The 27,231-nt window shown below is 41.9% G+C and overlaps 1 protein-coding gene across 1 annotated transcript in view; it reads left to right on the top strand.

Moving 5' to 3' along the window:
* cltca (clathrin, heavy chain a (Hc)) overlaps positions 1-27,231 on the top strand; it is a 31,430-nt gene that overhangs the window by 701 nt on the left and 3,498 nt on the right. Inside the window, exons 2-28 of the mRNA XM_071205540.1 lie at positions 3,507-3,714; positions 6,626-6,894; positions 7,067-7,228; positions 7,339-7,452; positions 8,791-8,964; positions 11,172-11,369; positions 11,936-12,136; positions 12,498-12,650; positions 12,934-13,056; positions 13,654-13,791; positions 13,887-14,051; positions 14,168-14,348; positions 14,954-15,117; positions 16,466-16,591; positions 16,682-16,824; positions 17,161-17,395; positions 17,492-17,614; positions 20,864-21,009; positions 21,099-21,282; positions 21,369-21,561; positions 23,555-23,712; positions 24,018-24,290; positions 24,378-24,695; positions 25,279-25,410; positions 26,053-26,163; positions 26,253-26,423; positions 26,504-26,725. Of these exons, the coding sequence (XP_071061641.1) occupies positions 3,507-3,714; positions 6,626-6,894; positions 7,067-7,228; positions 7,339-7,452; positions 8,791-8,964; positions 11,172-11,369; positions 11,936-12,136; positions 12,498-12,650; positions 12,934-13,056; positions 13,654-13,791; positions 13,887-14,051; positions 14,168-14,348; positions 14,954-15,117; positions 16,466-16,591; positions 16,682-16,824; positions 17,161-17,395; positions 17,492-17,614; positions 20,864-21,009; positions 21,099-21,282; positions 21,369-21,561; positions 23,555-23,712; positions 24,018-24,290; positions 24,378-24,695; positions 25,279-25,410; positions 26,053-26,163; positions 26,253-26,423; positions 26,504-26,725 (4,785 nt within the window). The remainder of the gene's footprint in view (positions 1-3,506; positions 3,715-6,625; positions 6,895-7,066; positions 7,229-7,338; positions 7,453-8,790; positions 8,965-11,171; positions 11,370-11,935; positions 12,137-12,497; positions 12,651-12,933; positions 13,057-13,653; positions 13,792-13,886; positions 14,052-14,167; positions 14,349-14,953; positions 15,118-16,465; positions 16,592-16,681; positions 16,825-17,160; positions 17,396-17,491; positions 17,615-20,863; positions 21,010-21,098; positions 21,283-21,368; positions 21,562-23,554; positions 23,713-24,017; positions 24,291-24,377; positions 24,696-25,278; positions 25,411-26,052; positions 26,164-26,252; positions 26,424-26,503; positions 26,726-27,231) is intronic.

Below are 27,231 nucleotides of genomic sequence, written 5' to 3'. Positions count from 1 at the left end.
AAATCACAACCGCTCAAACCAACTACTACCGCGGATTGGGCAGACAAGGAATCCAAGAAAGTTGCTCCCCCATGTGACGTAATATGACGCGTTTGACAAAACGGCTCCTTTCCCTCTGAATTCCTGCCCTTATGTCTCGTAAAACATATCAAATCCTGCATTAACTTTTTTAATTGTAATTTTCAGGTAAGGTAAAGCATAAATGTAGTTAAAAAAAACCTGCAAGTTGCTCTTTAAGTTTAAATTAGTGTATATTTTCTTTTTGCAATTTTGTTGGATTTTGTAGCCATATCCAGGAGCTTTAAACAAGGCTGTTAAGTTATTTACTTATTTGAATGGCAACTTTCCTTCCTCTTGCTTTGCAAAGACACTTATTTAGGGAAAGCCTTGTCAGGCTATGTCAGTTATGAAAGTGATTAGACTAGAGAGGAACAGAGAAGCTGAGCTAAGGGTTTTTCAAGGCCTTAATGATAGTAATTCATACTGTAATCTTGAATCAGTATGTCTCTTGCTGGCCATTTGTTGCTGCCAATGCACCGGCTAGCTGACCTAATCTCTGCAACATTAGCTCCGATTCTTTCTCAACCTGTGCCATCAATTATACCTGTACCATTTTACTTCCTATCAATACAGTACAATAGGTGCTTGCTTATGGCTTTAGGGCCTCCATTAAGTTTGTTTTGTTGCCCTCCAAGGGAAAAAGTTTGGGCTGTGCTAGTGTTTTCCCTCAGATTGCTGTCCGGTCTCCCCTCTGCTCTTCTTTTGCTACACTTTTGTTAATTCACTGTTGATGGATTTAAAACTTTTGGACTGGCATCTGTCCAAGAAACTTGTGCTGATGGCTGAACTAAAAGCAGCAGCCCCAAGGCCAGGGCAGGCTAGACTAGATGACTAAATGATTTTCCACATTGTTTTTAGCTCCACTGGTTTGACCTGCTTTCACCCAAATTCCTGCTTATTGATGTCACAGCAGTGTTAGCCCACAGCAGGGTTTGACTTGAAGGTTTTCATTGGGAACCAATGTCACAGATCAAACTGTAGTGTGATGGTCACTCTCCCATCAGTGCAACATCTGTCCATTTAGTTTTTCTTACAGTTACATATTCATTGTGATTAGGGCCCTACCCTTCTTCCTGTTTAGTGAATGTTTTTTCATTGTGAATGAAAGTGCTTCCTGCTGCTCCCAGAATAGATGGTAGGGTGAGGGAGAGAGATCACGTACATTTTTCTAGAAAGCGGTTGTGTAATTTAACTGGATAACCCTCTTTTGCGTAATACGTAGACATACCCCAGTCTGGTTTACAGAGATTAGAGAGACGATTTAAAGTCAAATGGTTATTCACAAAATATCATAGCTTCTTCGTGGGATCTTCTGAATTGTTACAAATAGACTGCTCTTGATTTTACTACATGTTTGTAAGTCACTTTCAAGGCAGTTCTTAAAGTGATAGTGATAAAGAAAACTGAAACTGTTACCAGCTAGCTTTTTAGAAGTAAAATAAGATGTATTCCATGTCCATTTCAAACTAAATTCTCTCTCGAGCGCTTTTACCTTTGTCTGGGGCTTGAATAAATGTTGGGTTAGTAAACAAGGCTTCTGTAGTGTACAATGGCACAGATAAGAGGCACTGAAGCTACAATGATGTTATTGTATGATGTTTCCCTCCTAAGTAATAAACATGAAGGACTGTGGTGAAAGCTTTCCACAGACAGTTTGCTTTTCAGTCAGTTCTTTCCTCATAGCTAGTAGTAACACTTGTTCTGTTAGGTCAGTGTCATTGAGATGGAACCAGATTACACACTTCTGAAAGAATGTGGGTGGGGCTGGCTGAGGGGAGGGTGTGTCCTGTCATTGATAAAAGGTGTTCCAATTTTCGTTGTGCAATTCCTGGAACTGTGGTTTCTGTTTGCTGATTAGGGCTCTTGCATGACTATGGCAAATGGTTGACCGTGTTGCCAGTTTTTGTCCCAACCCAGCCTTGAAATTGAACGGCCCTCTCTAAACCTGGGTAAATTGAGGCTGTGTCTGGCAAGCTGCTGCTTTTTCATCCAGTATGTGTTCATAAAACTAACATTTTAAATAAGGTGGGGAGAAATTGGGAATCTGCTTATGAAAGTGTGCCATTCAAATACAGAACACCGCACATAAGAGTGTCAATTTAGCATTTCCTTCTAATAGGATGTCTCAATAGTGCCACAGTGACGCGTCCTAAAACCACTTCCGGTTCCTTCGACAAAAACCAATACAATTTCTCCATAGGATTTTGGGAATCCAGATAGCTTTAGTAGTTGTGCATCATTTGTACAACTGTGTAATATTTCAGATAGGTTGCAAAAATACAGGAAGTTGCAACAGCGAACATGGTCTATTAGACATGATTTTAGTAGTTTCATTTCCTCTGTCCTGGGTTAACTTTACAGCTGCCTTTCCAACTTTCAAATTGAAGGTATTGACACACTGAACCTCTGATTGTGTAACTAACTATTCATATTTTTCATACCATGTTCATTGTTATTGTTAAATCTGGTTTGCTGTGGTTTCTTTTAAAATTGGAACCATTGATACATGGTTTGTGCTGCTACTAAAGTGCTGACATTCCTGCCCAGAGCTGTTTTGGCACTGCCTTGCTAGGCAGTGCTGTGTCAGGGTTTGTGTGAGGCAGGATGCCCTGTTTCCAGCCTTGGCGGTAAACGGGGCCGCAGAGCTCGCTGGTGTTACGTGCTGCTAAGCATTTTACCCATAGCTTCAGGCTTTTGCTTTCATGCAGGTTAAATCTCTTTATGTCCTGCATTACATTGTTTGTTCTGCTGGGACACCAGGGAAGTCAGGGAAACTGAGGTCACACTGCCCAGCTGTGGTGTACATTTGTTGGATGGTTCAATTTAGGTGATTGTGATGGCGATTAGCTGTTTAAAATGGTCTATATGCAATGATAGTCCTTTTTGCCTAATGCAGAAAGTTGTTCAGCTGCTGGTATCCAGACTACGGTGTCTCGCCCACGCTTTGAGAACTTGGCGTTGGATTAGCCCCTCCACCCAGGCCCAGCTCTGTAACCACTGTGAGCAGCTCCATGTGTCCAAAGGGCTGCTGCTCAGTGCTGCTAAACTTCATGACCTCATCCGCTGGCTGTGTTAGTGCGAAGCAGCTGACCACAGACTCAAGTGTTCTTATTTGACACTGTTGTTGTTGTTGTTGTTGGGTGTTGTTGTTGGGTCAGCCCCAGGCATTTTAATGTTTCCACTCTTGAAAATTATAATTTCTGTGTACAAATTGTTTACTAAGTTACTCGGAAAGTACTATCATCTCACCAGTACGTCTTTTTTTTCACCTCATTCCCAGACATATCTTGGCAAATATTGCATTTAAATAAAAATATAATGCATACTCATGTCATTCCTTGTCTTGGCAAGAAGAATATAATATAAATATTTTGACGGTATTCTTTGCAAGTTACCTTTTGTGGCTTATTCTGTTCAACCTAACCTTTTCCCCTTTTTTGTCTTAGCTCCAAAATTTAGGGATCAATCCGGCCAACATAGGCTTCAGCACCCTGACCATGGAGTCGGATAAGTTCATCTGTATCCGGGAGAAAGTGGGCGAGCAGTCTCAGGTGGTGATCATCGACATGGCAGACCCCAACACCCCCATCCGCAGGCCCATCTCCGCCGACAGCGCCATTATGAATCCAGCCAGCAAAGTCATTGCACTTAAAGGTAAGACAGTCTATTGGCATTGCAGAAGTCACATTTCTCTTAATCAGTGAAAACAACATAGTATTATTTCAGTGTTTTATTTTAACTAATAAACGCAGCTTTCAGTTATGACATGTTTGCTTGATATAGTGACATTATACGTTTATTAATTAAGAGTATTTATAAATCATTTCATCTATTTATGTCCATACACATTTAGCTACTTTAGTTTTACATTGTAAAGAAGTTTTTATTGGCAGACATGTATGTTTTTTTCAAAGTAAAAATTCAAAGTAGCATATTTTTATTCTTTTTGTCCAGCATCCATAATTGCTTTGACATTTTTTTTGTTTCTGTCTTTTCTATGTTCTTTTTTTTTCCTTTACTGCTTTCTTATGTATTTGCAGACGGTGAGTTGAAATTTAACTACTACATTGTGAAAGTCAAATCCTGTTTTAAGTTAAGACGGTATTTATAAAAGCATTCTATCCAGCATTACCTTCTTTATTTCACAAATAAGGCATGCAGATTATATTGATTACATCTGACATTACTTTATTCACCATTGTGTTCCATTGGACACTCAGGTTCTAATATAAAGCTCTTAAAGCTTGTATGTAAATGGCCTAGCTTTTCACATTTGACATGCATCTGAACCCACTGTTGTGTATTTGTTTGGACCTTGTCCCACATCTAGGCCAATAGAAATATTTCTTCGTAAACAGGATTTGGCTTTCACAACATTATAGCTTGCCGGCATTCCATCATTTCTATTACATGTATAAGTGATTTAGAACCTGTTTTACACGTGGTTATACTATGGGTAACATGATTACATTTTATATCCACATTTCTTTTCAATTTTCATTTGAAATCCATGTCTTCTTCCATCTGTGTGAAGTGGTAATTACCCAAACCTGTTCACTTGTTTCCCAGCTGTGTTTAATATTTGTTAATTCCTTTAGCAACTTTTGACCAACTTGTGGTTCTCTCTATACCAAGGACTGAAGATTAGTATGCTCCAACTATCAAAGAGTGTAGACTTTTAACCTTTGCATGAAATCTAATGGAATCAGATAGTTTATTTGATTTGACGAGTTCCTGATGGGATGTCTTCTATCAGTAGTATAAGTAGTCCCAGATGAGGAGTGAACTGGGTCAAGAAGAGATTTTGGATAATAACCTGTGAGGCTTTCTTGTCAGGGTGTGACAAGAAGAGTTAAGGAGCACTTTCTGATCCAACAGCCTTGTGTGGCCATCTGTGTTCAGCTCTCAGCCTTTTATATATATACATATTGAATATCTAGGGGCCCTTTGGTAAAGTGACATTATTGTGATCATTTCAAAGGACCATTAGGGCATAACATGACCAGATAATTGACCCCAGCTCATTTTACTTGTATAATTGTGAAGGACTCCTAACAATGATGATGAGGAGGTAATAAACATAACTTTCCAGATGTGACAGTGTACGTTATTTTAAACTGGTCCTCTTCAATTTAAACGTTAGTTTAAAATGATTGAAGTAGCTTAACAGTATACGGAGAGCTGCAGATTCATTTTGTCTACCTGTCTTTCCTCACTCATTATGCAGCGTAGGGTCAACAACAGTGTAGACTCTTCCTCCCCCTTTCTACCCCCACTGTCTTCCCTGCTCAGTCTACCATAATGATGCTTATCAGCCGACCGCGTCATGTGACACCGTACCGAGCCCTAACCTTTTCATGTAACCATTCCCGAAGGAACACAATGCACACACTTCCAACAACTGATCATAATTCAATAAAAAATCCCTCTGCTTGCTCTTTGAAATGTGGCTGCTGCAAGTGATCCATTCGCCACACCGCCTTTTGTACTCTGATCCCATGGCTTAGTGGTGCACAATGATCTTGGCCGTTGTGCTGTGCATTGATTCTTTTGCCTTTTCTCACTTTGGTAATGAGTAGTGAATAATGAGCAAACAAGGAAGTCACACTGCTTCGTAATAAAGCTTTAGCCCACTAAGTTAACCCTAACTAATAAACACAAAATTCAGGTGAGTGAACCTTTTTTCAGTTAACATGATCTGTTATCAGGACAATCTCTGATCATAACTCTAATTGTAGAAAATCAACCATAACCACTATTGGAAACCTTTCCTGCAACTCTTGTCCAAAAGTCTCTTACTTAAATTCACCTTCTCCTGTAGTTGTGCCTGTATTTGTCGTACTTTTGTCGTATTCCACCCTTATATATTCGACTCAGACGCAGATGTGTTTGCCTTCTTTGTGAATTGTTAGTTGTTTTCGCTTCGACCCTCTTTCTGCTTTGTTCCTCTCAATTAAGGCTCTTCATTTGATGGGGAGGGCCACGTAGTCGGATATAACAATACATGACATACACTGAGTACATTTACCTCTTAAAAGAACTGTGGTCAGTTTTGTTAAATACTCTGTTATTTTTCTTTATGTTCTTAATTTATAATGACTATTATGCTAAGAAAAGAGGTAAGCATGTATTCATTCACAATCTCCGACAGCTGGGAGCACCTGTACATATTTTGTCTCAGTTTTTTTTTTCAGTAGATCGTTTAAGTTAATGAGAATTGAAAACAACTTCCCTCACAACGCTTATTTTATTTATTTATTTATATACAATTCTAGAGGCATTAGACTGCTGTGTAGTTCTGTTATTTTGTCCTTACAATTTATAATGTGCACAGTTGTCTCACTACACTTCAGATAAAACACAATTTCCGACTACAGCATGTATGGCATCCCCTTTCTATCAGTCATGGCGTTGTTGCTTGACTACCAATATCTTAAATCTGAATCTCTCTCTCTCTAGTTACATTTGGTGTTTCCTGTAAATGTTCTTGTTGTTTGGACACACTGGTCCGAGACTATAAAATTATTCCGGGGCTTGGTTCCTGCCCCCTTTCTCCCACTTCTAGCCTCCAAAACCCTTCAGATCTTCAACATCGAGATGAAGAGCAAGATGAAGGCGCACACCATGACGGACGATGTTACCTTCTGGAAGTGGATCTCCCTTAACACAGTCGCACTTGTGACTGATAATGCCGTCTACCACTGGAGCATGGAGGGCGACTCACAGCCTGTGAAAGTCTTCGACCGCCACTCCAGCCTGGCAGGCTGTCAGATCATCAACTACCGCACGGACGCCAAGCAGAAATGGCTCCTGCTCATCGGCATCTCAGCCCAGGTAAATTAAGTTTTGTAAGTTAGAGCTCAAGCCTGCCTTCGTCACGGGGAAAATACAGGTGATAACCTATGTGCATTGATAAGTAACCATAGATACTAAGTAGCTTTCATTTGGTGCACTAGTCTGATTTATACATGTTTTATATTAATATGTTTTGATCTGTTTTTTTTAGCAAAATCGGGTTGTTGGAGCCATGCAGCTCTACTCCGTTGACAGAAAGGTTTCCCAGCCCATCGAAGGCCATGCTGCCAGCTTTGCCCAGTTCAAGATGGAGGGGAACACAGAGGAGTCAACCTTGTTCTGCTTCGCTGTCCGAGGCCAGGCTGGAGGAAAGGTGACTGGTGTTAATGACATATTAAGAGAAACATATTTGTAATTTCATTGGCATTCTCAATGCAAAACCTGCATTTGTTTCTCATGGACGTTCTTTTCTTTTCAACTCAGTTGCACATCATTGAAGTGGGGACCCCACCAACTGGCAACCAGCCATTTCCAAAGAAAGCAGTGGATGTGTTCTTCCCTCCAGAAGCCCAGAACGACTTCCCTGTGGCCATGCAGGTAATTAGCTTGAACTCATTTGAACACAACCTATACAGCATACTAGGGCTGTTACAATATCACATTCTTACTCAATTGTCTTGGCAAAAAAGTTATCTATTATTTTAGAAATTGAATTTGTGTGTAGGGCATTACGGGAGGGACACTAAGTGAGAACCGAAATAAACGTAAACGGGTATATTGCAACACCCCTAAATGCAAAGGCAGTTGTCAAACCCATGAGGTTATTGGTATTTTTGCTATCTGCAATGAAGAACACAAGCTAGTTCCACACTCTGCTTCTTAGCTCCTTCTGCGTCTTGATTATATGATCGGAAAGGCTATGCTCGCTAATGTCGGCCTCCATTTTTCATTCATTTGTGCAGTGGTAGGAAAAGGCTAGTCACTGTGACCTTTTTACCTTTTTATGGGGATCTGGTCTATATGAATGCACCTGCCCATTGCCTGGAAAAGTTAGATGCCGCCTATCACACTGCTCTGAGATTTGTTACTAACTGTAAAGTACTTACTCATCACTGTACCCTGTATGCCAAGGCAGGTCTGCCTTCACTAACTGTACGGAGGCTCAGTCACTGGTACATGTTCATTTATAAAGCCATGTTGGGTAAACTACCTTTTTATATCTGCTCTCTGATCTCTCGACGAATTGAAAGTACGTATTGCCTGAGATCTCATGATGTGGTTTTATTAAATGTGCCAAGTGCTAGGACTGTCTTAGGGAAGAAAGCTTTTAGTTGTGCAGCTCCACTAAATGGGAACAGTCTGAAAACCTGTTTAAAAATGAGCACTTTGGTTCCCCTGCATCATTTAAAACTCGGCTGGGTGACATGCTGTTTGATACTCATGGTACCTGTCACTGTAAATAGAGTTTGTAAACTGTACCCTGTACATTATGTTGTATGTCATCCTTATTTTTGTTCTGTTGTTTTTATGTTACATGTGTAACTAATGTCCTGCAGGTCACCCTTGAAAAAGAGATCTTTTGATCTCATGGGGCTTTCACCTGGTTACATAAAGGCTACAAACAAGTGGTGGGTCAATAGGGCAGTCAAAAGGTCAAACTGTTAGTGATTTTTAAGAATGCACTCTGTTGGACCACACTGCAATTTCTTTAGGTACTTCAGTTTATTCCTCTGTGTTTATGCACTGTACATTATGTCCAACAGGGCATTAGATTACAAAGAATTGTTATTTCTCATGTACAAGTTTCAAATGAAAAGTGACAGCCTATGGCCAGATAAGGGTATATCAGTAGGCTGACAAAGCATAATAGACGAGTAGAGTGTGTTGTTTTTCTAACATAACATGATTTAAAGACACTATTTCTTTTTTAAACAGATAAGCTCCAAGCAAGATGTGGTTTTCCTCATTACCAAATATGGCTACATTCACTTGTATGACTTGGAGACGGGTACCTGCATCTACATGAACCGCATCAGCGGGGAGACCATCTTTGTGACTGCTCCACATGAGGCCACCGCAGGAATCATCGGGGTCAACAGGAAGGGACAGGTAAGAAAGACCCTGTGCGCTTTTCTAAGTGTAAATTAAATCTATGGTAAAGTTTTGTTAATGTCAAAGTAGAAATGTGCTGATAAAAATGAATCTCTTAACACAGCCCCACTACAGAACCACTTTATTATTGAACTGTCATCAGTCATCACATTCACAGAAAATCTGACACGGCAATGAATGTAAACGATCAGTTTTGTCATGGGGTACTAACGACAACTCCTTGTTTGTCTGTTGTCATCAGGCAAGCTCAGACTTTGCCAGAAGGCATTATAAATAATCCAAGGTCTAGGGTTTCACACAGAGAGGGGAGAGGGTTGTGTCTCATTGCTTTTGTTTGAGTTGAACCAGAGAGGAGAATAGGATCCAGCCAGCTAATGAATAATGTCCCAGCCAGGCCACACACCACATGAATAATTGAGTGAAGGGAGGAAAGCTGATCTGAAGCAGTGACAAACTCGCTGTATGGCGGCTCAGCGAAGTGCGTGTGTGTGTGTGTGTACATCACATGCACACAAACGCATTGAGGCTGTGATCGGAGAGAAAATAGGCAACGGTCCTGAGTGGGTTGGCTATAAGCAATAATTATAACTCGATTCTAAGTAAACGTTACTACAATGATTTCCCCATACATTTCTTTATTCTTGCTGCAGTCTATGGCCACAAGTGGCATAAGAAAATAAAGTGATTTTTATCTAATGCTGTCTTAATATGTTGCCGGCTGTGTGGTTCCTACTACTGAAAAGGTCCAGCATGATATAAAGGCTGACATTTAAATTTAAGTCAAGTTATAGCAAGTTATAGATGACTGTGTAGTGAAAGTTCATAAGCAACATAACTCAAAGTAAACCCCCTACAAAACATAACACAGATTAGACTAAAACATTACAGACTCCACTATTCTCGATACCCAATTGAATACTAGTTCCAAAAGTGAATCAATAAATCCCATGTCCTAAACATACTCGGTTGTTTTTTATTTTCGGTGGTTGCATAGTTCATAACACAACCACCCACTTTTCTCCTGTTTTTATTTGTTATACGCAAGGGTCTGATTACAATATTTCCAACTCTACAGAATGATTGCTTCCAAGCTGTCCTTGTACTTGTCAACTAATATATATTTATGGGAGCTAAATAAATACAGGGCAAAACTGTTACTCACACACCCCACCGGGACAGAAAGGGGAAATTAAATGGAATAAGCAGGAGAGAAAAAGGGCCCACTACCCATCAGCAGCACATGATGTGCAGTGGGAGGCACAGCCTGGTGCTCTCAATCCTCTTAGTGCTAGTCATCCAATCACAACCTCCACCTTATCTTCCACGTCTGCAGCATGGCAGAGACGTGCGAGGTCTGCCCTGCAGTTCCACTAGTCTGTGTGTTTGTGCGTGTTTGTGTCTGGGCCAGTGCATCACTCGATACGACAGCTCGTATGTCCTCCGACTCTTGGTGCTCTCTTGTTGAGAACAGTAGCTGTATCCTCCCTGACTGATGAGAACACAGAATCTCCACTACAGGATTGTTTTACTCCGTCTTTCTGCCCATTTTTAAGTTCAACACCTTCCAATTAGGCCACCCACTTTAAGTGACTCTGCTTTAGTAGCAGGAAGAATGAGGTGTAGTCACCCGTGTTAAAGGCAGGGGCACTGACCTGCTGTGCTTGTTTGTAGAGGCCCCCGCCTTCCTTCCACCCAGCTCTTTTCGTCCCACTCGTTCTCCTTTCTGTTTCTGTTGCCAAACGGCTCACAAAAGCCGTGCGTTGCACTGACCCACTAATAACACATTTGCATTCAGCAGCCACAACCCAAGGCCAGAGTGTTTAAACGGAGATTAGTGCTATTGCCCACAGTTATATTCAGCTGAGATTGCCCACTCTGATAATTACTGGCACAGGTACTGAATAAGAATTGTGCAAATGTATCAGTGTTTTCTAGATTATTCAAATATGAGCTCAAATAAAAAGCCATCTGTCTGTATCAGCCTAGCTTTCATTCGGAGAATTGATAAGGAGTTTGTTGCTACGAATCTGTACTTTGACTTTTGCTTCGACTAACTACTATAGACAGACTTTTGAAAACAGAAAACCATCATATTTATGTAAACCGAAAGTCTTTTACAAAAGATGAAACCAGGTATGATTATGGTGTATTTCTTGTCTCTTGTGTACTCTACTTGAGCATTCTCTATTCTCCCGGCATCACAGGTGCTCTCAGTGTGTGTGGAAGAGGAAAACATCATCCCCTACATCACTAACGTGCTCCAGAATCCAGATCTGGCTCTCCGCTTGGCTGTCCGCAACAACCTCGCTGGTGGAGAAGAGCTCTTTGCGCGCAAGTTCAACAACCTGTTTGCTGCCGGTACCTACTCTGAGGCTGCCAAGGTCGCTGCAAACGCACCAAAGGTATGCATACTGTGGGCATGGGGCCAATCAACATCTGTTGACAGTCTAAACAAAAGTCCATTTTAGCTGAGACAGTCGATTTTGAGAGACATTATTTGTGCTTCCATAACATTTCGTCTTTCAGACTTGTGGAAAGAAAACATTCAAAAATCACATTTAGGTGTTTATTTGACTTACTTTTACATTTGAATGGTGGTATCCACCAGTTACTTTGTTTACCCTACTTACCTGTAGTGTCTTGAAAACTTTATGGAATTTTGCAACACATATCCTTACAGGTCCTTTTCTCAGACGGATTGATCTGAAATGTATCCAAATTAGCATAATATATATCCGTAAAACGTTGAACACAAAAAATAAAGCTGTTAATATAATTAATATTCTGGGTAAGTTTAATGTTAATATCTATTGTTACAATTGTCAACCTATAGAGTCTCCCCATACGATGCAGATGGTTGTATTTATTTCAGCGCTATAGTAATGGATTGCGTTCTATCTTCCACTTGTTTTGCCTTCTATCACACGTCAGATCTCTTCTCACAGTCAGTTGACCTTTCCCCTCTCAGGGTATCCTGCGGACCCCAGACACCATACGTCGCTTTCAGGGCGTTCCCACCCAGCCGGGGCAGACCTCCCCCCTGCTGCAGTACTTCGGCATCCTGTTGGACCAGGGCCAGCTCAACAAGTTTGAGTCCCTGGAGCTCTGCAGGCCGGTCCTCCAGCAGGGGCGCAAGCAGCTCCTGGAGAAGTGGCTGAAGGAAGACAAGGTACTGTAGATCTCCATCTCAGCCTCCACTCACAGGAAGCGGCTCTTCCTGATCCTCCTGTTTGTTTACATGACTTTCCTTTTATAATAGATCATGTGGGAACATCTGTTATGCAAGGAATGTGTAGAGTTGCACTTAGAAACTGTAGATTTGGGTGGTTCAAAGCTGCCTTAATGGTAAACAAGAACAATCTGAGATCTATTTGAATTGTCAGTACTTTTGTATGTGTTTTATCTGTCATACATTTTCTATCTTTACATTTATAATATGCAAGTACAAAGACAAAAAAGAATATCACTATGCTTGTTTAAAATGGTCCTGAATTAGTCGCATTTTTGATGTTAGTTTTCCTGCCTTTCAGTTGGAATGCTCGGAGGAGCTGGGTGACCTGGTGAAGGCAGTGGATCCCACGTTGGCTCTCAGTGTCTACCTGAGGGCCAACGTCCCCAACAAAGTCATCCAGTGCTTCGCAGAGACTGGTCAGTTCCCCAAGATCGTCCTGTACGCCAAGAAGGTACGTCTCACTGGCTAACATTATATTTGAGCTCTAAAATATTTAATAATTCTTAAATGATGAAATGCATGGCCATTAAAGGAGAGGCATACCATGTACAACAAATAGTTTAAAACAGCCTTCCATAAACTATATTGCAAATGGTTTCATGATTTAATGAACACATATTTCTAAATGAAGTATAATACACGTTATGCCTTCGTCTTTGTTAAATAAATGTATTAATTTAACCGTAGCATTGAAACTTGCATTGTAATTTAGAGGTTTCTTTTTTGTGTCCCAGGTGGGCTACACTCCAGACTGGATCTTTCTGCTCAGGAATGTGATGCGGATCAACCCAGAACAAGGCCTGCAGTTTGCCCAGATGCTAGTTCAGGATGAGGAGCCGCTGGCCGACATCACACAGGTCAGAGGAGGGAAACACGAATATTCAGTGATCCATCAGGAATACATGGGTTTTTAATCTTTGCTTTTTTATCATATTATTAAAGAGGGGAATAGTTCTGTTACAGCATTACATAGATGTGTGCCTTGCTGCAAATCAAGATAAACATTGTGACCTTCCTACTTCCCAAGTTTTGCTGTTAACAAATATAGCCACAACTTTCTCGAGACTGGACAAAGTGTTTGACTGCGTCACACTCCATGTCAACATCTTGGAACTTTAGCTATCGTATAGAGAAAATGCACCTCTTTCTTCCCCTCCTGCCACTGCATACACTGCAGTGCCAATGTCAACTGCTGACACAGCTCTCTGTGTTTCCTTAAGTGCTATACTAGCATTTCACAAGAATTAAACCCAACTAATTGGATACTTCGATCTTTGCAATAGGTAATGTGTTGTATTATTAAACTTTCTCCTTTCCTTCTAAGCAACTTTTAACTAGCCTTCAATTAGCTTTAAGAAGGTGTTTTCTAAGTGTCCTTCTGTTTTAGCAGCTAGCCAAGCATGGCCTCTCTTCCTCTCTTGAGTGCTCTCCTGTGTGTTTCCATGTGTGTTCAGATTGTGGATGTCTTCATGGAGTACAACCTGATCCAGCAGTGCACCTCGTTCCTCCTGGACGCTCTGAAGAACAACAGACCCTCAGAAGGACCGCTGCAGACTCGCCTGCTGGAGATGAACCTCATGCATGCTCCACAGGTGCACACATTTATACATACATTACCCAAGGAAACTATAGAGCTGGGTTGCAATTCTTTTTCAAATCTCTTCCCCGCTTCATGTCATGTCCGCAGGTTGCTGATGCTATCCTGGGCAACCAGATGTTCACCAACTATGATCGTCCACACATCGCCCAGCTGTGTGAGAAGGCTGGACTCCTTCAAAGAGCGCTGGAGCACTACACCGACCTGTACGACATCAAGCGTGCCGTGGTGCACACACACCTGCTCAACCCAGAGGTAGGCTTTAACCACTGAAATTTTCATTGCTTATTGTGAAGTGTTTCCTCCAATCCATGGTAATGTAGGTATTGTTGTACAACCTACACGTTCAAGTAATACTCCTCTACCTCCAGTGGCTGGTGAACTACTTTGGCTCCCTGTCTGTGGAGGACTCTCTGGAGTGCCTCAGGGCCATGCTGTCCGCCAACATCCGCCAGAACCTGCAGATCTGTGTCCAGGTGGCTTCCAAGTACCACGAACAGCTCACCACACAGTCCCTCACTGAGCTCTTTGAATCCTTCAAGAGCTTTGAAGGTAAGATCCAAAAAAATTAAGACGCAAAGCATAGAAAAGAAGCCAATACAATCCCTAAAATATGTTTTCTACAACAGGGGTATTGACCTCAATATCCTTGTATCCAGGGGAGACATCAGAGTGCCACTGGACTTGTTTTTCCTGTTGTATTTGTGCAGCCATTCCCTCCTGCCTATGTACCTGGATATATGTCCCCAAACATCATTAGACAAGTAGGCCAGAGCAGAGGCAGAACAATCAATAGATACAAACTAGCCGGGGTGGTGGAGTTCACCTCAACTATTACTGGATCAATGAACATAAGGGTTAAAGGTGTAATGTGTAATACCTGGCCACATGCCCCAAATATAGGGGGCATCATTTTATCCCCCTTCTACTGGGTTCAAACTATCTGAAACGGTAAATATCTCTGCAAGAAAAGACACAAACTTGTTATCTCTTCATTATTCTGTACATTTTTTAACAGATTTGAGGAAAAGCAAAACTGTAGTCATTGTGCGTCTGTTATATATTCCAGGATGCATCACTCAGTCCAAAGTCCTGTCATTTGGATCAGTGAAGCTATAGGAGCTGTATCTAAAGATATGTGACTGTGTCTCTACCAGGTCTGTTCTACTTCCTGGGCTCTATTGTTAACTTCAGTCAGGACGCTGAAGTTCACTTCAAATACATCCAGGCCGCCTGCAAGACCGGCCAGATCAAAGAGGTGGAGAGGATCTGCAGAGAGAGCAACTGCTACGACCCGGAGCGCGTCAAGAACTTCCTTAAGGTAAAGCCCACATTTAACATGTACTTTTTTCACGCTCTCTCCCTTGTACATTGTATCTTTCGGAACCTGATCTGCATTTAAAAAAAAAAAATTAATCCAGACTGAACAATAACAGTTTTTCCAACTTTTATACCATATTGGTCTTGAGTCAAAACACTTACGTGTTGACATTTGAAAGCACAGAAGAAGAATTTATAACTGTTTTTGAAGTGCCGAGTGTGTCTCTATCATAATGCCTGCTATTGAAAGGAAATCTTGCATATTAACATTTTGACCAGACCAGAATATTATAACTGTCACTAGCAGATCCGCAGCAGTCAATTATCTTTTGTGCTTTTCTTCTTTTGTCTTTGGGATGGCAGGACATGTATCAGGTAAATCGGTCCTACCACACAGTGTAGGATTCCTCCCCTTTTTTTTGCTTTCACCCCTTCCCCTGAACTTCAGCCTCAGGATAGAAACTAGGATTTGTATGCAGGCAGGCGTGTATGCTCATACACCACCATGCATACACCACCATGCATACACCCATACTACATAGCTTTATGTAGTCCTAGTCATTCAGTGGATGTTTTGTGTGTTATTGCAGTTATTGGTGAACAAATTAGGGTCTTATTTATTATCCATTATTGAAGACGCCTAAGGTGTCTGTGTGTTTAGTGTGTAGTCCCGTATTTGGACAAAGGATTAGCTGTAAGTGCTGTGTAGTGTTGACCATACATCTGGATTCAGTAAGAAATAGAGGTGCACCAATGACCAGCTACACACACAGGGTTTACCAACGACTTTCTTTGCCTGATTTAGCCACTTTTCAGACCCTGCATTTCCTGTGAAGAAAAACAAAGTAAAAAAATAATGAAGGAAACAAAATTGGAAATACATACATACATTCTTTCCAAAAAATCTGAATTTTAGAAAATGAAATTGAAATGGGTGCATCTCTATTAGGATAACTACTTTGGATTACTTCATTCTATTATGAATATTTTTTTCTTCCTTGACTTCGTGTCTGTGAAACACACTAATTTTGCAATGTTATGTCCATTTGTTGTGACACACCTTTTATTTTCCTCCCCATTGATATTGCATTACATAGGTTATTAGAATCACTTACGGAAAATGATATCTCAAATTTCATTTTCAGTGACTCTGATAAATGTCTTACTGACAGCCATTAACAACACCTGTCAAAAAATAAATCTGTATTCTATTAAAAAAATGACATGTGGAGTGCAGTGGTAGAAGATCAGCCCTGTTGGTTGATGTGTTGTGGGTTTAATGTCTGTGTTACGCCAGTTGTTACCTTTCTGAATCTGTCCTCATTCTTTCCACTATGTGAAACCAACAGGAAGCCAAACTCACCGACCAGCTGCCACTCATCATCGTCTGTGACCGCTTTGACTTTGTCCACGACCTGGTGCTCTACCTGTACCGCAACAACCTGCAGAAGTACATCGAGATCTATGTTCAGAAGGTAAGACTCAACAAGAAGCAACTTCTCTACATCAAAACCCTGCATTCAAGGAATCATTTCATGTGATCTGTGGTTGATTTTGTGTCTCAGGTGAATCCCAGCCGTCTGCCTGTTGTGGTCGGTGGTCTCCTGGATGTTGACTGCTCAGAGGATGTCATCAAGAGTCTGATCCTGGTCGTCAGGGGACAGTTCTCTACCGATGAACTGGTCGCTGAGGTGGAAAAGAGGAACAGGTAATGCACTATTCCACATACATGCCTCTTAATAGAAAAGAATATAAAATGTTGTCTTGATCTTTAAGTTTTGATTTCAATTTAGAAAAGGTAGTAGACAGTTGTTTCACCTCTGTCAGAAACACCAGATGATTGAGTATCCTACATTTGGACGACTTTTCTATCAATGACAATTTGTCTTTGTAATACAGTAATTAAAAGGGGAATCTGGGACCTATTCAAGTCTACAGATCTGCCCATGAAGAACCTTGTCTGTCTAGTACCTTGTTCTTTGTCCCTGTCCGAGATGTCGTGTGAGCATTCAGAGAAATTCCTGACATTCCTTTCCTCTTCCAGACTGAAGCTGCTGCTGCCCTGGCTGGAGTCTCGTATCCACGAAGGCTGCGAGGAGCCCGCCACCCACAATGCCCTGGCTAAGATCTACATCGACAGCAACAACAACCCTGAACGCTTCCTGAGGGAAAACCCCTTCTACGACAGCCGTGTGGTGGGAAAGTACTGCGAGAAGAGAGACCCCCACCTGGCCTGTGTGGCCTACGAGAGAGGACAGTGTGACCAGGAGCTGATCAATGTGAGGATGATGATTTGTACTTGCATCTCACCTTTGTATCTTAATCTCTCCATTTCAGTTCACCTTCCTTTTTTTAACCTTTACTTTTAATGTCAGGTCTGCAATGAGAACTCCCTGTTCAAGAGCTTGTCTCGCTACCTGGTGCGCCGCAAAGACCCTGACCTGTGGGCCAGCGTGCTGCTGGAGACCAACCCCTTCAGAAGACCACTCATTGACCAGGTGAGGTACAGGTCCTTTGAGATCATGTGCTGTAACTAACTGTTGCTTCTTTAAAACTGGCTTCACACAAAGGAGTTTTCAGCCGATTCGCCCCTCTGGACATGCTATGTGGCACCTTAGTTGGTACTGATATTCAGCTAAGGTTATCTGGTAATCTGATGAGTTTAATACCTGATGAAGTCTTAAATCTCCTGGATTCTTTGAAGTCATTAAGGCCACCTCAATGCAATTTTACACAGGTGTGAGTTTTAATATCGATAATTACTTTCCAAAGTCCAATGAGACCTCTAGGAGTAGCTATTTGTGTTGTTAAGCAACGTTAAACCTTCTAGACCAGGGGTGGCAAACTCATTTCAGTTAAGGGGCCACATACTGCCCACTTTGATCTAAAGTGGGCCGGACCAGTAAAATCATAGCATAATAACCCACAGGCCCTACATAACGACAATATTTAAGTTTAATTGCAAATAAGTAGGCTACAAGTACATTCGGAAAATGTCCACATGTAATGAGACGCAGAACGTTATGAACAAACTGACATTTATTAAGACAAACAAGTGCAATTTCAAGTGCTACACATATGTTCTTTACAACAGATCACGGTTTCCACCTGAACTGACTCACCACAAAATACAAATAAAAACGTGGGAGCTATTAAGTGAGGAGTTTGAGTTACCTCCCTTGCCTTGAAGATATAACATTTCTATATTTTAAAAAGAAGTTGGGGCAGTGCAGCCACAGTGTCACATCAAATCAAACTATTGTTTGCCTAATGCAGCTGCTGATTGACATTATAATACACAATGTTCTATGACAGAATAATATAACATGTTCAAATATTTCAGTAGGTTCTTATTTTCACGTCACTGATTAATTTGCTCCTGAAACTTGACATCTTTTAGCCCTCACAAGGGCATCAATATCAGGCTTAAAATCCTGACTAGCAGCCAATTTAATTAGTTCATTCAGGCACTTGTGTGTGAGTCTTGAGCGCAGCTTTGTTTTAGTAATGTTCATTACAGAGAAAACCTGTTCACAAAGGTAGGTGGTCCCAAACATGCTCAAAACTTTTGCTGCCAGAGCTGTCAATCTGGGGTATCCTGGCAAAAGATACCGATAAAATGTGCCCAAGTCCGATGAGGCAAATGTGTCCTTTAAATCCTGATCACATTGTAAGTCGATTATCTCAAGTTGTATGTCGACGGGCAGATCCGCAGCCTTAACTGCAAATGGCGAGCGAAAAACTGCAAACTCTGTCTCAAGCTCACCAAAGACCTGAAACCGCCGCTCAAACTCCCGCAGCAATTCCGTAATTTTGTCTTTGTACCGACTCATGTCAGCAGTAACTCCGGTCATATGCACATTTCTTAGATGAGGGAAATGAGCAGGGTCACCACTTGACAGCTGTGTCTCCCACAAAGCCAGCTTCAATTTAAATGCGCGTATGCTGTCATAATATTCTGTGACAACTTTTTTGCGACCTTGCATCGTTATGTTCAGATTATTCGAGTGCTCTGAAATATCCACCATAAATGCAAGGTCCTGCAGCCATTCTGGGTTTTTTAATTCATGCACTGGCTTACCCTTTTTCTCCATGAACTGTCCAATTTCCTCCCCTAGATCAGAAAAACGCTTCAGCACGGCACCTCGGCTCAACCACCTTACTTCAGTGTGATATGGTAGGCTACAGGTGATGTCTTTATCACTGAGGAGGCTGTCGAACTGACGGTGATTCAGCCCTCTGGCTCGGATGAAATTAACAGTTTGGACAACCACTTTCATGACGTGATCCATTTTTAACGACTTGCAACACAATTCCTCCTGGTGCAAAATACAGTGGAATGTCCAAAAAACGATCTCCTCCATTTGCTGCTTGTACTTTCTCCCTGAATTTCGTGGCAACACCTGGTTTTTTCCCGATCATTGATGGTGCGCCGTCTGTAGCCAGACTGACGGCACGGGTCCAGTCCACTCCGACCCTGTCCAGTGCTTCAACGAGAGCGCTAAAAATGTCATCTGCTTTAGTGGTGTCTGTCATAGGAACCAACTCAAGGAACTCTTCGGTGACCATCAAAGTCTCATCAACACCACGAATGAATATGGCCAGTTGAGCAACATCTGTAATGTCAGTGCTCTCATCGATTGCAACTGAAAATGCTACGAATGATTTGACTTTTGTTTTTTTCTGGCTTTTCAAATTTGCTGAAAGATCGGCAATCCTATCCTTCACTGTATTCCTCGTTAGACTAATGTTGGCAAAAGCCTGTCGCTTCTCAGGACACAAGATTTCTGCAGCCTTCAGCATGCATGTTTTCACAAACTCACCCTCAGAGTATGGCTTTGAGGCTGATGCTATTTCGTTAGCAATGAGATAGCTGGCTTTCACGGCTGCGTCACTTATATCTCGGCTCCGGGTAAAAACGGCCTGTTGTTTCTTTAGACCTGATAGCAGGTCTTTTATCTTTTCTTTTCTCCGTTGTCCTTGCTCTCCATGGTGAGTCTCATAATGGCGGCGAATATTATATTCTTTGGGCACGGCAACTTGCTGCGAACACACCAAGCATACAGGTTTTCCATTTACCTCTGTAGAAAAATAGGATGCGGTCCATTTTTCTTGGAAAACTCGGCACTCCATGTCCACTTTTCTCTTTTTTGACAGAGACATTTGGGGATGAGAGTGTCAGAGGTTATTGACTGCAATCACTACTCTTACTCATCACTTGTTTTATAGTCTGGCTGCGCTCTCACTGGTACCGGTGCGGTAGTGCGCCCACTAGTGGAAGGATTCAAAATAGCAGTTTTTTTCCCCTCCTCTCATAGCCTACTTAGCAAAGTCCTTCAGCTCCGTGGGCCAAGCTGGAATGCCTCCCGGGCCGGATCCGGCCCGCGGGCCGTATGTTAGCCACCCCTGTTCTAGACCTTACAGCTAATGTTAGCTAGCACACAATGACCCCTGAAGTTCTTGCGGAAGAATGAACAACCCGTGTTGGACGGTCTCCCCAACCATTTTCTCATCCAGACCCTAGCCTGCTGCTTTTTATCTTCACTGCAAAGCTCTCCTATAGAGTCAGTTTAGAGCTTCTGCTTTCCCATTAGCTAAAGTACTCCCTCTGGCAATACAATCTTAATTATATCCTGTAGTTGTGCCGTTATTAAAAATCTTACTCTACTGTGAGTATGTTTTGAGATCTGAAAGGAAGCACATCTGTGAAGTTTCGCAACTTTAGCCTCTGCTCCTCCGCCCTTCAGGTGGTGCAGACAGCGCTGTCAGAGACCCAGGACCCAGAGGAGGTGTCCGTCACAGTCAAGGCCTTCATGACCGCAGACCTGCCCAACGAGCTCATCGAGCTGCTGGAGAAGATTGTGCTGGACAACTCTGTCTTCAGTGAACACAGGTGTTTATTTGTAACTGATTGTGTGAAGCTGTATCATTTCAAATTGAGATGGCAAAGGGTGCTAAGGGTTCCATGTCTTTTCCCCACAGAAATCTGCAGAACCTGCTGATCCTAACCGCAATCAAAGCCGACCGTACCCGAGTGATGGAGTACATCAGCAGGCTAGACAACTATGACGCCCCCGACATCGCTAACATCGCCATCAGCAACGAGCTCTTCGAGGAGGCCTTCGCCATCTTCAAGAAGTTTGATGTTAACACCTCCGCTGTGCAGGTCAGTCATCAGATCTTGAACAGGAACACTGATCCCTGATTGCCTGAACAAGTCTTCACTGTCTTTCTTTTCCTTTTTGTGCCCAGGTGCTGATCGAACATATTGGCAACCTGGACCGGGCCTATGAGTTTGCGGAGCGCTGCAATGAGCCTGCCGTGTGGAGCCAGCTGGCTAAGGCTCAGCTCCAGAAGGACCTGGTTAAAGAGGCCATCGACTCGTACATCAAAGCCGACGATCCCTCTGCATACATGGAGGTGGTGCAGGCTGCTGATAAGAGCGGTAAGGAGACTTAAAAACAGAAAAGAGAGGAAAAAAGCTCCATGTTGATATTTTCTGCCGATGACAAAGGGCTTTTAAAAACAACAACTTATTGAGGGAAAGAAGACTACCATACTTGCTGTTAGCAGATCACTCGCTGAACATCGGCAGCTGTTGTTTGTTTGCCGGTGCCACTTCGATTGAAAGCAATCAATATGAATCAAATCAGATGGGTTGTGTTGAGTGAGTTGTTTATCTGCTGATAGTCGCAGCCAATGCAGCAAATCTTTATTGAAACTGCACAATATCAGCATAAAATACACAATGCAGTGCCGCACATCCTTAAATAAATAAACACATTTTATTGCAGTAGTAGAGATATTAGTGGCACAAAAAAGGGGCTCATATATTTAACCACAGACCAGTAGCAACACTCCACCTTCATCCCCCTGTGACTCAACTCCCCACAGTTCATAGTTTTAAGGGTATGTCAAATACAGAGCCTATGTATCATATTAGATTATTCATGAATGGGATATTAAGATATACTTATTGATTCTAAATTGGGAAATTGTTTTAATACAGCAGAATGCTAACAAGGCATTGCACATCAAATGAATATAAAATACAAACATAAATCTAAAAAGCTATATTTATAAATTGAGCATCTAAGCCAGGGGTGCCCAACCTTTTTTCAACCGAGAGCTACTTTTAAAGTTGCCAGTCTGCCGAGATCTACCAGTCCAAATAGAGAGGCGTCGCCATTATTGACAGCCTACCACCAGGTAAATACACTTCTACTTGTATAAAACTGACCTGTACGATTAATACTTCATAAAATACTGCAGATCCTTTATCTTACCTCTTTCTAATCGACACACATACAAGTATTTAACTGAAGTTACACACCAGTGTTGTTGATACAGAGTTGTAGTTTATTCACACGTCACATACTACAGTGGGTAATGTTTTCAAGAAACATTGAACAGTGCTGCCACATATGAGACAGGACAAAAAGAAAAGACTCTGAACCCTTTCTTTGCCATTATATAAAAATAGTGTTGCTACAAAAGTATAAATTCGGCTTACTAATAAGACAACTCAGATCTGAAGCTACTCAGGAATCTGCTGCCAACGTGCAATAAAAAAGACTAAATTAATAGAATCAAACCCTTTTTTGTAGCATTTTAGTAGAGTATAAAAAGAAATGCCTTTAACATAGGATGCAAGCAACACTAGTTTCTGAACCTGAATTGATAATAGACTATAATCAATTTAAACTGAACAGATCTTAATGTTTGCATTCTTATACCATTTTGTACAATAATTATCATGAATAAGTTCAAACAAACTAAAACTTACAGCTGATTAATAACGGTATCTAACTTGAGTTTTTATCATATCAAAAACCTGTTGAAATGCTACTGTTATTTTTATTATGCATCAGCAGCCTCCAGGAAAGCTTCTTTCACAACTTCGCCATCTTTGAAAGGCTTCATGTGTTTCGCAAGAACGTGACTGACACGATAAGATGCTATGCTAGCAGCCTTGCTCTTGTTGTTGGGCCTGGTGAAAATGGACTGCTGTGCATTTAGCTGTCCTTTCAGGCCCCTCCCCTTTTGGGAGCGTAGGACAGAATTAGGAGGGAATTCCATCCTAAATTACCCTTCTTCGATAAAGCCATGCTCGCATTGCAGATGAGACAGATGGACTTTGAATTGGAATAGATACAAAAATAATTATCCTCCCACTCGGAGTGAACATTATATATTTTGGGCTTTTTTGCTTCTGCCATAATTGCGGTCTTGTGTGTGTGCGGACTGTCACTCCAGTTGACACGGACAACGTCAGCGAAATAGTGCCCACTCACTGCCCACCAGCCACGCCCCGGCCGACACATGGAGTCACGCCGGCCAATCACAAAGCTTTGATGCGTTCAAGTGCATTATTCTGGCACAGGCATTATTATTTAGAAACACAACATTAACTTTGTATCTCTGTCCATGTGTTTCAGGAAACTGGGAGGACCTGGTGAAATTCCTGCAGATGGCTCGTAAGAAGGCCCGCGAGTCCTACGTGGAGACGGAGCTCATCTTTGCCTTGGCCAAGACCAACCGCCTGGCAGAACTGGAGGAGTTCATCAACGGACCCAACAACGCCCACATCCAACAGGTTAGCACTGCTCTGAAAACCTCTGTCTGGTCAGAAATGTAAGGCTATATTGTCATTTCAGTTTTAATATTGAGGCTTATTACTCTTCTCAGCTATTTTACTTTATTAGTTGTTTTATAATAAAGTGCAATGTTATCATTCATTGTTTTTTAAGTTCACTCCTCTCTGCGCTGTTGGGTCAAAAGTGTAGTCAACTGCCTGCTAACTATCGAGTTACACTGTGCTTGAATCTACACCATGAGGGTTTAGTGCAGTGTTCTCATTGTTAACTTATGAACTGTATTGTTGTTTTTCCTGTTCTCTAGGTGGGTGACCGCTGCTACGATGAGAAAATGTACGATGCCGCTAAACTTCTCTACAACAACGTCTCCAACTTCGGTCGTCTGGCTTCGACTCTGGTGCACCTCGGGGAGTACCAGGCCGCTGTGGACGGCGCCCGCAAGGCCAACAGCACCCGCACCTGGAAGGAAGTGTGCTTCGCCTGCGTGGACGGAAAGGAGTTCCGACTGGCCCAGATGTGCGGTCTCCACATCGTGGTGCACGCTGACGAGCTGGAGGAGCTGATCAACTACTACCAGGTAAGATGGAAGGCATTTATTTTCATCTCATTTCTACTTGGCCTTGATTCACACATCTAACTCATCATTCTATTTGTCCTTTCCCAGGACCGCGCTTACTTTGAGGAACTGATCACCATGCTGGAGGCCGCCCTGGGCCTGGAGCGCGCTCACATGGGGATGTTCACGGAGCTCGCCATCCTGTACTCCAAGTTCAAGCCGCAGAAGATGAGGGAGCACCTGGAGCTCTTCTGGTCCAGAGTGAACATCCCGAAGGTCCTGAGAGCAGCGGAGCAGGCGCACCTGTGGGCCGAGCTGGTCTTCCTGTACGACAAGTACGAGGAGTTCGACAACGCCATCATCACCATGATGAACCACCCCACAGACGCCTGGAAGGAGGGCCAGTTCAAAGACATTATCACCAAGGTGCTGTTGGATTTGTTGTCAATACTAGGATTATGTTTATTTAACATCATTATATTGTTATTCTCATGTTGACGTCTTGTAGTAACCCCTATGACAAAGGATGATATTTGACATACTGCCTGCAAATATTTCAAATTCTGCTTTTATGATCTCTGATTAAAAATCCTAAATTATCCTAAAAGGTGATAAAAAATAATCATAATTCCTAATATTGCAATATATTTCCCCCTCCAATGTTAATGCTAATCACGGTTATATTAGTTTTGAATTTTTTTATTTGTTTTTATTTCATTTAACTTTTGACTTTCCAATTGTGTGTTTGATCATTTGGTTTTATTTGTACAGAAGGTTGTAGGTTTATATTAAGTTTTGCAGTAATTGTAGTTGGAGCCAGTTATATTGTGTCTGTAGTATGTAGCTACAAATATTTACAACTTATTTTGTTGGAATGGCTATAATGTTTAAATCGTAGATGGAAAATGCATGCTGGTACTGGATGAAGTATTTTAGTTTCAGTTTTGTTTTACGATAAGACCACTGCTGCTAATTATGGTTTCTAATAACATCCCTCTGCTCCCTGCAGGTGGCCAACGTGGAGCTGTACTACAAAGCCACACAGTTCTATCTGGAGTTCAAGCCCTTGTTACTGAATGATTTGCTCATAGTGCTTTCCCCCAGACTGGACCACTCCCGTGCTGTCAACTTCTTCAGCAAGGTAACCAATAAGACTTCACAGTGTTCCAAAACTGTTTTCATGCTTGGCTCAGGTGAAAAAGGGAAGAAATGCCAGATGAAGACATCAGATCTGTGTGGACAAATACTTTAATGTTGCTTAAATTAATACATGAAAGAAACGACATACAACATGTTCCCATCAAGTTTTCACAAGATTGAATGGCACTCTTTCAATAAGATCTTGTTCTTAGCAATAATTGAATGACACCTTACAGTAACATTAGCATCATTATCGCTATGCACCCAATTCCTACTTTTTCCATAACAGCATTAGATGTTAGGGCTGTCCTCGACTGAAAATGGTCTTAGTTTTCAAACATTCAAATGATTTAATCAGTTAGCTGATTTAATCACCAGATTTTAAAAACCTTGACTAAGAATCATGCAAAAGCACCACCTGAAATCTTGTGTTTACTAGAGATGTGCTCATCATTTCTTGGAAAGAGGCATTCAGAAACTTGACAAAACAAACCATTAGTTAACAAATAGGCGAGCGACCCTATTGGACGGAAAAGATGCCTTCTGCGTTCTTTCGCAGATTCTCTGGACATTCTGTATAAATGTGTGCTTAATTAGAATGGAAGCTTGGCTGGTGAGATGATGAGTGTGCATGTGTCTACAGGTGAAACAGCTGCCTCTGGTCAAACCCTACATGCGGTCAGTACAGAGCCACAACAACAAATCAGTCAATGAAGCACTTAACAACCTCTTCATCACAGAGGAGGACTATCTGGTAAGAGATCCTTCAACAGTGTTTGATCTTTTTATTTCCTAAATGTCCTTCTTTGACTAAATAATCTTCTCCTTTCCCTTCACACTCAGGCACTGAGGACATCAATAGACGCCTACGACAACTTTGATAACATCTCCCTGGCCCAGCGCCTGGAGAAGCACGAGCTGATCGAGTTCAGACGGATCGCTGCGTACCTCTTCAAGGGCAACAACCGCTGGAAACAGAGTGTGGAGCTGTGCAAGAAGGACAAGCTCTACAAGGTGCCTTTTCTTTCTTCACCAATGTGTCTCTAACACTGTTTAGAACCTCCCTGACCCTTTGTGTGCTGCCTTGTCTGCAGGACGCCATGCAGTACGCGTCGGAGTCGAAGGACGTGGAGCTGGCCGAGGAGCTGCTGTCCTGGTTCCTGCAGGAGGACAAGAAGGAGTGTTTCGCCGCCTGCCTGTTCTCCTGCTACGACCTGCTGCGGCCCGACGTGGTGATGGAGACCGCCTGGAGGCACAACCTCATGGACTTCTCTATGCCATACTTCATTCAGGTCATGAGGGAGTACCTCAGCAAGGTGGGTCACATGTTTTTCAGGAGGAATATTTTGATTTGAATGTCAGTGTATCAAAGCAATACACACAAACGTGGTTTAGTTTACTTTGTTTTTCTGCAGTCAATACTTTTATAGTCTATGCTTGGTTTTAAATGTTTAGACAGTGCAGTCAAGTATTCCATCTATTATTCCAACTAAGAAATTCATTGATCAGTTATAATCCTACCATCATTTTTTGGGTACTTTGAATTTCTAGAGTCTAATCTATAAAACCATCTTCGTTTCATAAACCATTTTTTGGAAACAAACTGAATTATTTCAGTATTAAAAAGATGAAGATAGCATTGTTTATCTATGACTTAAATTCCAGTGGAAAGTATTGAATTGACATACTCAAATAATTTTCCAGGGAAATATTTGTAATGTCTCCTTTATGCTGCACCTCTTCTCTTCCAGGTTGATGCAGTTAAGGAACAGGTGAAAGCTAAATGCTCTATTTTTGATCTCAAAGTGTTGAGCTCGGGCTT

This window comes from Pseudochaenichthys georgianus, chromosome 14 (genome assembly GCF_902827115.2).
Source record: "Pseudochaenichthys georgianus chromosome 14, fPseGeo1.2, whole genome shotgun sequence".
NCBI classification, from domain to species: Eukaryota; Metazoa; Chordata; class Actinopteri; order Perciformes; family Channichthyidae; genus Pseudochaenichthys; species Pseudochaenichthys georgianus.
The sequence above is the reverse complement of the archived record's forward strand: the minus strand, read 5'-3'. Positions and strand labels throughout refer to the sequence as shown.